The sequence below is a fragment of the Alosa sapidissima genome, chromosome 17 (genome assembly GCF_018492685.1).
Source record: "Alosa sapidissima isolate fAloSap1 chromosome 17, fAloSap1.pri, whole genome shotgun sequence".
Classification (NCBI taxonomy): domain Eukaryota; kingdom Metazoa; phylum Chordata; class Actinopteri; order Clupeiformes; family Clupeidae; genus Alosa; species Alosa sapidissima.
The window spans coordinates 19,595,790-19,606,769 of record NC_055973.1 but is presented as its reverse complement, the minus strand read 5'-3'; the positions used below and the strand labels follow the sequence as shown (position 1 = coordinate 19,606,769).

Below are 10,980 nucleotides of genomic sequence, written 5' to 3'. Positions count from 1 at the left end.
ACCACACACAAACACTATTTAGGTTATTAGAAGGCCTAGGCACTAGAGTTCACCTGCTTCTGCTGCTAGACTGCCATCACTCTCGCCATGGAGACCCAGCCAATTACCAGGTGATCTGACAGCCTGGTGAATCATACCTGAGCTGCGCTAATGACTGAGAAGGAAACCTAGAGGAACTAGGAGACCTAGGTAGAACCAAGGGAACAAATTGGTTATAAGGGACCAAGAGGAACTAGGAAACCTGAGAAGAACAAAGAGTGCATGGCAGTGTTGTGCTGCTTTTTCAACAGCTTGGCTTCATCTCTGGCACATCCTGGTGTTATATTTCATTTCTCTCACTGTGTGTGTGTGTGTGTGTGTGTGTGTGTGTGTGGTGTGTGTGTGTGTGTGTGTGTGTGTGTGTGTGTGTGTGTGTGTGTGTGCCCCCCCAGTAGTCCATTGGCTGTGAGGTACTGTACTCTGATAATTGTATATGTGTAATTGTGTCAGGGCTAATTTGCAGTGAATGGCTGGGAGGGGCTCTGAAGGGGCCAAGCCCCAGTGACTGCACCTGTTCAGCCCCAGCACAAAGCACACACACACACACATGCACACACATGCACATAGAGACATACACACATAGAGAGACACAGATACACAGACAGTGACACATACACAGAGACATATACACACACACACACAGAGACATACACTCATACAGACACGTGCATGTGCACACACACACACACGCACACAGTGCTTAGGGTGAGACGGTGCTCTCTGGGAGTCTGAGTTTGAAAGTGAGACACACACACACACACACACACACACACACTCACAAATATACAAATACACACAGAAATATACACACACTTAACACACACACAAATACTGAGGCAGACAAGCAGGCATACACAGGCTCGCACACACCAAGGCAGAGTGCACAAAGTATACACACACACACACACACACACACACACACACACACAGAGCCACACTCACACACTCAGACACAGAGTGCTTGGCGGCTCGCCAGCCCTTCCCTCAGAGCGGTGACATCATGAGCTGCCGGCAGGTCTGGATGTTCTGCCAGCATTCCGGAGCGTTTATGATCGCACGCAGATGTGTGTCCAGGAACATACTGTACCCAGATCCCAAAATTAATGAAACTTGACTGCGCTCCAAGCCACAGCTTCCAAAATAGCAAGCAGAGAGCAGAGGAGGAGAATGGATGCAGGGGGAGGAGGGTGTGTGGTGTGTGTGTGTGTGTGTGTTTGTGGAAGGGGGGGGGGGGGCATTAAATAAAACAAAGCAGAATTGAAAGTGAAAAACAGACAGCAATTCCATTTAGAAACGTTAAACTCGATGATGGAAATGCTCATGCGCCCCCAGCCCGAACCCCCCCCCCCCCCCAGCGCGCACACACACACACACACACACACAGCCCCTCCTTCCCTCCCTGGCTGGCGCGGGCTGTCAAGGGAGCGTGTGTAAAGAGCAGGGTCCGGAGTGCGGCTCCTGTTTGGCAGGCAGCCCCACTCTCCTCCCCTGTGGTTTCAGATACATATGTTACGTTTAAAGTCACGGACGAGCCCTTACGTTACGTAAAGCTCCAGCTGATCCCCCCCCCCCCCCGCCCCCCCATAGCCGGCGAGACGCACGGCGCCCTACATCGTGCCGCGCACTGTTCTGCTAATGAGCTCGCTGACCCAGCCGCCGTTCGGTCCCAACACAGTCGTTGGGAAGCGCCAGGATTAATATTTCTGTGTTTATCAGTCCACACTCGTCCCAGCAACCTGCACATCCATCCATTCATCTATCCATCCATCCATCCATCCATCCATCCCACCTTCACCAGCTGTAACTGGGTCATGGGGCTCCTAAAAATAATTGTGAGGATAATCACGCATAGATGCGATGCAGACAGAACTGCTGCTTTTTTTACTGTGATGAAAGACACAGAGCTGCACTGTTGCAGGAGGCTGTTATCAGCCAATTTCCTTTGCGAAATATTCTCTCTCTCCCCCTCCCCCCCCCCCCCCACTCCTCCTGAAGCTCTTTAATGTGATTTAAATGTAAACAGCGCTGCGATTGGGGCTGGATGCTCTGAAAAGGTTTCGATCGCTGTGCCGTGTCATTGGGTATTTGCAGCTTTAAATCCCTGCGGTTGCCAAGTACCGAGCGCCCCTGATCTCTAATGGGCTGATTTGGTATTCAGCTCGATGCCGGCTCTTATTTTTGTATGCGAGACAAAGTGTTTTGATGGAGGGTGATTGCTGTGCCGGCTGCAGGCTGTTTTGGAAAAGCTTTTTTTTTATTTTTTTTTTACGGCTGCTGTACAGTACACTCTGTGCCTTCTAAAACAGAACACTACGGAACGCCAAGCTATTGAATTCTGGATTTGCTTCATCATTTTTCCCCTCTGCACAGAGACGTTCCTGTCTAAAAAGGAACAGACAAGGGAGGGGGGGGGTTGGGGGTGGGTTCGGTCGGGGGTGGCACAGACGAATGCGCTGTGCTCTAGACAACGGTGGCGTGTCAAAACACCGTTTATCAAACACGAGTCGCAGTGCGATGCGGAGCGACACAGAGTCTCGTCGCCTCGCCTCCCCTCGCGTCGCTCCAGGTACGCCACATCAAGGAGCAGCCAGGCCTGCTGTGCGCCAGACGACGCACTGCACTGAGCACGCTCACAAACGTGCTCGCCCTCACTGATCAGTAGCCCGCCGCAGCCTCCGGCGCTGGCCCCCGCCTGGCCCGGACGTGGCTGAGACGTGGTTGGGGGGGGTCTGTGACACAGGCTTTCTGTCTGTGAGCTAATCCCTGATCCTCACCTCAGTCACGTTCAGCTGGAGGTGTGACGGGCGGCAGGAGGGAAAAAAAATAGCTGTCAAATCATTAGCTTTGACAGTGAGGATCTCTCAGAGTGAGGATGTCGCACCAAGCATTGCGAATCAACCCAAAATATTTTGAGCGCTGATCTAACGGCACACACCCAGGGACCGCGCGTCTGTGTCCCACTAATGCGACCTGGCTGTGGTGGCTGGCGAAGGTACAGGCTTCAGGCTCACGGAGGCCACGGAGACGCTCTCTGGGCCTGGACAGGAGGGAAGGAAGGAGGAGAAGAGAGAGAGGAGGAGAAGAGAGAGGAGGAGAGGGAGGAATGGAGAAAGAAAAGAAGAGGGGAGGAGAGAAGAGACTGGGAAAAGCATCAGCTCCCTAGCTGCTCCCTTAGGTGTGGGTGCACTCTAAAGAGTCATAAGGACTTTACCTACAGTATGCAGAGCAGAAATAGCTTGAAAAGAATATTCCTGTGTGTGTGTGTATGTGTGTTTATTATATATAGTTAGACTGTATTATTTTATATCATAATTACATTTTATTATATTTCATTTTAAGCACACTGTGTAATTGTATCGTTTCAGTATAAAACTGAATTTAGACCAAAATCCCAATCATTTAAATTAGTCTCATAAAAACATTTCACACAATTGCTTCAGAACGACGTTTGTTCTCTTAAATGCATAATACCTATTGGTGATCATTTATTATTGAACATTATCACTGCTATATTTATTAACGTAATTAGAATCATGATATCCTGTGGCAAAATCATTCAGCTGTAGTTGATGGTAACAGACCTGATGTGTCCCAGAATGAAGTGTGTGTGTGTGTGCGTGTGTGCGTGCGTGTGTGTGCGTGCGTGTGTGTGCGCGCGCGTGTGTGTGTGTGTGTGTGTGTGTGTGTGTGTGTGTGTGTGTGTGTGTCTGCGCTCTGTTCTCTGGCATTGTGATGGCCAGAAGTCTCGTTTAAGTGGGTCAGAGACTTCTGAGGGACATTAGAGAATCAAACAGCTCTCTCTCTTTTTCTCTCCTCCTCCCTCTCTTTCTCTCATTCTCATCCTCTCTCTTTCTCTCTCCCTTTCCTTTCCCTCTCTTTTTCTCTTCCTCTCCTCTTTTTCTTTCTCTATCCTTCTCTCGCTGTCTCAGTCTCTCTGTCTCATTTCCCCCGGCTCTGTCTCACTCTCTCTCTCTCTCTCTCTCTCTCTCTCTCTCTCTCTCTCTGCCACCCTTTCTGTCTCTCTCAATCTTTTCTCTCTCTCTCCCTCTCTCTTTCTCTTCTCTTAGACGGATGGCAATTTCTCACCAGGAATTTCCTCTGCTGGCTATCTCCCCCAGACTAGCCTCCTCACTTACAGGAAAGGGAAACTGACGCTTCACTGTGTGTGTGTGTGTGTGTGTGTGTGTGTGTGTGTGTGGGGGGGGGGGCAGCCAGGAAACTAAAAACACAGTCACTGTCCACCACAGCTAAAGAGAAAAAAAAACCTATATGGAAACCACTGACTCTATCTGTCTTTCTTTATTTTACAATCTCTTTATTCTTTCTCTTTTCCTCCTCTCCCTCCCCACCAATCACGTGTCGTTTAGACAGTTTAATAGAAGTATGTGACCCGGGTGTTCGTGACACATGTGAAAGTGTGGCCAATGGAAAGGGTGTCCTCAGTGGAAACACAGAAACAGTAAACAGATGGCTTCCATGTGAGCTCCGCAGAAATTCGGTCATTTATGACACCGTAAACACACAGTGCCTGGATATAAGAAAAGAGGCGGACTGCACAGACACACACACACACACACGCAGACATATATCTGCACCGTAAATACTGTGTCACAACAACAGGAGAGACTGATGGCAGCTAACCCCAACGGTTGCGTCTGATGCCATCGTTCCACATGTGGCAGGGTGAGATGTAAAACCTGCCTGTCCCTGACACACACACACACACACACACACGCGCCAAAGCCAGAGTAGAGCGAAGACTGTAAAGGTGTGAGTGTCTGGTGGCTAGTCAGAGGTATCGATCTGTGCCAAGCGAACTCTCGACTGCGGGCACTGCCTGGCCTACTTGAGCGCCTCTCCGAGGGAAGAATGGCCGTCTTAACAGGTGGCTGTAGGACGCTATAAATAGAGGCAGCCTCTGTTCATGCAAATGGCTCAGACAGAGAGGGAGCCCAGGAGGATGACAGAAGTAGAGCTCGGCGTCTGGGCTGAAACACACACACACACACACACACACACACACACACACACACTGGTCACTGTGAGCACATCACTCCTCACTCTCACACTCTATCAGGAAATGGTGTTCTACATGTGCTAATGATTTCTGTTCTGCTCTCTCTCCCATACGCAGCTGCTGCTGTAATGGACTGTGTGTGTGTGTGTGTGTGTGTGTGTGTGTGTGTGTGTGTGTGTGTGTGACGGTGGTGGTGGTGAGGGTTAACTTGTCTCCTGGCTGCCTAAATAAAATAAATAGAGCTGTGTATCTGTGTGTGTTTGTGGTTGGGAACAGTGCGTCCTGAGGCTCTGGCACAGCCAGCCTGTGTACTACACACACACACACACACACCGGCCGCTGATAAAAGCTCACTGTAAATAAGTCTGCAAAGAGCAACCACACTGTGCCAACTCACAATCATACCACCAGCCCTGCGCTCATAGCTTTTCAGCCATGCTTTTTTTATAGCAAATTTGTGTGTGTGTGTGTGTGTTTGTGTTTTGAGTGTGTGTTTGTGTTTGTGTGTGTGTTTGAGCTTGTGCTTTCCTCATTAGGTACAGTTTGTTCTCTCTTATGCAACGCAGAAGCGAGTTTATGCCCAGTGATGTCTTTAGGAACATTCTGAACTTTTTCAGCGCGGCCATAAAAAAGGAGGAATGTGTGTTTGTGGGGAGGTTGGTGTGTGTTCTCTCTTCCCAACGCCAAAATCATATTTCATCTCATCCTAAGATGAAGATCCGATCATCCAAACCTCTCTCGCTCTCTGTGTGTGTGTGTGTGTGTGTTTGTTCTAACGTTGTCTTCTCTTCTCCATACAGCCGGAGCGAAAGCACTCGTTTGTGATCAGTGTGGCAATCAGTTCTCCAAGGAGGAGGAGCTGGAGGCTCACAGGAGAACACACTCAAGTAAGTTAAAACACACACACACTCCAAAGGTAAACACAGACGTAAAAACACACACACACACTGTATACAGTCACACCCACATACTGTATGTCCTCATACATACACACACACCCACACACACAGATATCTTGTATACTTTATTTAATTTCATGTTACAGTGTTACAGATCTGTAGTCCAACACACAAACACACACACACACACAAAGTCATGCACAGCTATAGAGGTCCCTGAGCAGGAAACAGGTTGTTGACGTGCAGCTTCATAATTCAGGAGCGGTTTGAGAGGCCATCTTGGATTTCAACCACTAATAATGGTGGGAACAGTGCCAACAGCACTGGTGATTGCTGGAGCTCTGGCACCCATCACCCCCCCCACACACACACACACTGACCAGCACAGCGTGCCGGACCCAGTTTCACCCCCATGGATCATGCTGTCAGCACAGCGGTGTGTGTGTGTTTGTGTATGAAAGGCTCCATATTGTTTATGTGACTGGTGTTTTTGGCCTGTGACTCAGCAGCTCTGCGGACGGCCATAAGAGTAACCTGCCAGAAAGGGCCGGGCTCTGTCAGAGATGACCCTTGTGCGTGCGTGTGTGTGTGCGTGTGTGTTTTGGGGGCCACAGTCACATCTGATACAGTATCTGAGTGCTGTGCATGTGACAACCCCTGTGTTCATGTGATCCTTTGGTACTGTTGATTTCCATATTGACATTTGGACTGGTGGAACAGTTGGGTTCTGGGTTCTCTGTGTGTCTCTTATAGCCACACACACACACACACACACACACACACACACACACACACACACCAGCCCCAGTGTCTCAGAGAGGCACCCATTTATTCACTCTTTTCTAGAATGGGGTTGAGCTCTCCATTCAGAAATCCACTTTCCTCCACAAGTAAGCAGATTATTAAACGCTGAAATGGACTTTGTAACTGATACAAACCTGTTGGCAGGAGGGCCTGTGTGTGCTTTTGGTTTGCCAGTGGAAGCCTGTGAGGAGAGATCTGTGGGCAGGTTAGCACGTAGCCTACTGCAGGAGGAATCTGTGGGCTGGTTAGCATATAGCCTACTGAAGGACAAATCTTTGGAAAGGTTACCATGTAGCCTACTGCAGGAGGAATCTGTGGGCTGGTTAGCATATAGCCTACTGAAGAAGATCTATGGGCAGGTTACCATGTACATGTAGCCTACTGCAGGAAGAATATGTGGGATGGTTAGCATGTAGCTTACTGAAGAAGATCTATGGGGAGGTTACCATGTACGCTGCATGTAGCCTACTGAAGGTGAGATCTGTGGGCAGGTAAGCATGTAGCCTACTGAAGAAGGAATCTATGGGCAGGTTAGCTTATAGTCTACTGAAGGATGAATCTATGGGCGGGTTAGCTTATAGCCTACTGAAGGAGGAATCTATGCGCAGGTTAGCGTAGGGTTTAGCTTAGTGAAGAAGAGATCTATGGGCAGGTTGCATTGTAGCCTACTGAAGGACAGAGTTATGGGCAGGTTAGCCTTAGTGTGTAGCCTACTGAAGGTGAGATCTGTGGGCAGGTAAGCATGTAGCCTACTGAAGGAAGAATCTATGGGCAGGTTAGTGTAGGCTACACACTAGGGTTAGTGTGTAGCCTACTAAAATAAAAATCTATGGGGTGGTTAGCATGTAGTCATCTGAAGGAGGAATCTATGGGCTGGTTAGCATGTAGCCTACTGAAGGAGAGATCTGTGAACCATTTAGTGTGTAGCCTACTAAGGGAGAGATGTATGGGCAGGTTAGCATTGGTGCGTCGGCCTGCACTTACCTGCACCGTGGCAATATGTCAGCATTTCTGATAGATTAAAATGTGTTCTGAAGAGCTGCCCATGCAGACAGCTGGGTATTTGGCACATGTGCGATGACTACAGGCCTCAGAACATTCCTGTATGTGTGCGTGTGTGTGTGTGTTTGCATGTGTTTGTGTGTGATCATGTTTTTGCCATTCTGCCAGTACTCTGTGTCCCCACCATGGGGAAACTCAGTGAGTGAGTCACGGCCCAGTCCACCTCATACACACACACACACACACACACACACTTTTTTATTTGATTTCATTTTAATAATCACTCCTCCACCAGAGTGTGTCTGTGAGTGTGTGATCAGCTGAGGGCTAATGTGGCTCTGCCCTGTGTCACTGCTAGCCTCTCCTCTGAGAGACATGGACATTTCCCTATAGAGAGCCGAAGTCACGCCTTTCTACTTCCGGTCCATGGGACCTATATTTCAAAAAAATATGAACGGGAGTCAATGGAGAGATAACAATTATTTTTTGGTCCTGTTCAAATTGTGCCATGAATTTCACATATGATGTGTGTGAATTTAAAAGATAATTTTTCACGTCAAAGTACTGTTGTTTGATAAACTTTAAAAGTTATGTTGGTTTTGTGCGAATCCGCTCAGTGGACTAGGCTACATCTCTCGTGTCGAACGATGTACGTCACCAAAGTAATGAAATGATACGACTAGCTGCTATGCTAGTTGACGGTTACATCTTGCTACCAGATCTGTCACTTAACAGTAGTTTATGTACACTCTATGGACGAATACAACTTATCTGATGTGTTTAATCCTCTGACTCATGGTATTTTCATCGGCAAGGGAAGCCCAAGAAAGACCTGTTGCTGGTATGCTGGTAGGGCGGTGGTAGTGTAGTGGTTAAGGAGCTGGGCTAGCATGCAGTAGCCTGAAAGTTGTCGGTTCAATTCCCGGCTTCCACCGTTGTGCCCTTGAGCAAGGCACTTAACCCCAAGTTGCTCCGGGGACAATGTTATCCCTTGTAATATAGCTGTCATATGTAAGTCACTTTGGTTAAGAAGTGTCTGCTAAATGTAATGTAATGTAATGTAATGGTATACTTGTACAATCCGGTGTGGCTATGAATGGGCTAACGTCACTAGCGCGACCGATGGATTTGTAGTCGTTGGAATTACGATCTTTCACAATGTTGTAATTCAATAGTTACGAAACAAACTTCCTTTACATGTCTTTACATGAAAAATTGTCTTTAAAATTGACAAACATCATATGGGTAATTAAAGGCACAAGTCAATACCAGAACCAGAAAATAATTTCTTTTTTCATAGACTGCCGTTCAAATTTTTTGAAAGACAGGTCCCATGGTGGCTAACGGAAGGAGCGTGACTTCGGCTCTCTATAACAGAGGATAGGTTTTTTTTTACACACACACACACACACACACAGAGAGATTCCCTCTAATACAAGACACATCTTTAGCACTTAACACAGACACACACACAGCAAGGTGTCTTTAACATATATGATAGAGAGATTTTAAGAAAATAAAACATCAAACAAAAAAACACCGCTGGGCCTGCCTCAACTTGTAGACAGACAGACTGTGTGTGTGTGTGTGTGTGTGTGTGTCACAGACATGCTGGAGATTATGTAACGTTGTGTCTGGATGGCTGAGGCCTCGACCCTGCTCACTCCCTCCCCTCTCCTCTCTCCCTTTCTCTCCTCTCCTTTCTTCTCTCTCCTCTCTCCATCCCTTCTCCTCTCCCCTTCCTCTCCTCTCTCCATCCCTTCTCCTCTCCTCTCTCTGTTCCCTCTCCTCTCCTTTCCCCTATCCTCTCTCTTTCTCTCCTTTTTTCTCTCCCCTTCCTCCTCTCTCCATCATTTCTCCTCTCCTCTCTCTGTTTCCTCGCTCTCTCTTTCTTTCTTTCTTTCTTTCTCTCCTCTCCCTACTTATCTGCGCCTCTCTGCCATGCTCTGGTCAGCTGGATGGGGTTCACATGACCTGTCCAGCCTCCTGGAATTCCAGATTGTCGTTTACGACGTCCTGCAGTGTGTGTGAGTGTCTAATGGGGGGGCAATAGCCCATCCACAGCAGTTCCCCTTGAAAGGGGGGGCGCGTCATAAACCTTCAACAGTGTGCTGCAGAATTGCCGTACAGTCCGTTGAAGTGGCGTGATGTCATTGAGCAACAAAGCAGCGGCTCTTCTCTAAGGCTTCCCTTTGTGCTGGACACTGTGCTTTTATGATCAGGCCACTGCTCCATTACACCCTGCCAGCCCGTTGTTGTTGTTGTTGTCGTTGAGACGTACTGTAAGGCCAATGGCACATTGTGAGTTGCTATATCTGTGGCGTGTGTTCCAGGGGCAGAGAAAGACGAGAGCCCTCTGAAAAACGTTGGCATGTAACTGTAACTGTGTGTGGCACACAGGGCATAAATACTTAATGCATGTCGACATCGAGGTGGTGTTAACCATGGCCAGAATTTTCTCGCTCCTCTCCCAAAGCTGTAAACATCCAGGTCTCATTTTCACAGTTGGCAGCACTGCCAGGCAGGGTGGGGGGTTGGGGGGTGGGTGGCACCGCGGGTGGGGTGGTCAGGTTAGACTCGATGCCCACCTCTGACAAATCCTCCTCAACTATTTCACATTTGCCACAATAAGAGCGGCCCTTTCTGATGGTTATATAACGTCCTCTGGTCTCCTGTTTACATAGCTGGGATGCTTTGGCCGGAGTTGCCGATCGTCATATTAAATCTTCCCGCTCTCGTGGGACGTCCGGAGAGAGAGTGGGAGAGAGAGAGAGTGCTCACACATTCTCTCACACACTCACACACTAACACACACACACACATGCTCTCCTAGAACGTTCTGGCCCTAGGTTGTTATTGCCAAGAGTTATGACAGTGAGCCAAGTATACTGAGCCAGGGCAGATCTCCATTTATCAACACGAACTGGAGGAAGCAGAGAGCAGTACAGTTCTTCCCTGCTCTCCTTCCACTGCCCCATTGGAGGGCTAGAAGGGGGCAGATGTGCCCTGCAGGACTGTACCCGGATGAGGGAGACTGTGTGCGAGGGTGGGAGGCGTAGCGGAGTGAGGGGGGGGGGGCATCGGGGTAGGCGGGTGGCATTTGGTGCCAGTGTTGCATCGGCTCGAGAGAAAAACAACATCATGCGCTCCTGTTTACTGTGCTCGGGCTCCGACGCTGTCATCGTCTCCGAGCTGACCTAGATTACAGCTGCCCAAAAT

The 10,980-nt window shown here is 48.7% G+C and overlaps 1 protein-coding gene across 1 annotated transcript in view; it reads left to right on the top strand.

The window, feature by feature from the left end:
* The window catches only part of zbtb16b (zinc finger and BTB domain containing 16b), a 55,194-nt gene that overhangs the window by 20,986 nt on the left and 23,228 nt on the right, over window positions 1–10,980 (top strand). Inside the window, exon 4 of the mRNA XM_042068962.1 lies at window positions 5,857–5,943. Coding sequence (XP_041924896.1) covers window positions 5,857–5,943 — 87 coding nt within the window. The remainder of the gene's footprint in view (window positions 1–5,856; window positions 5,944–10,980) is intronic.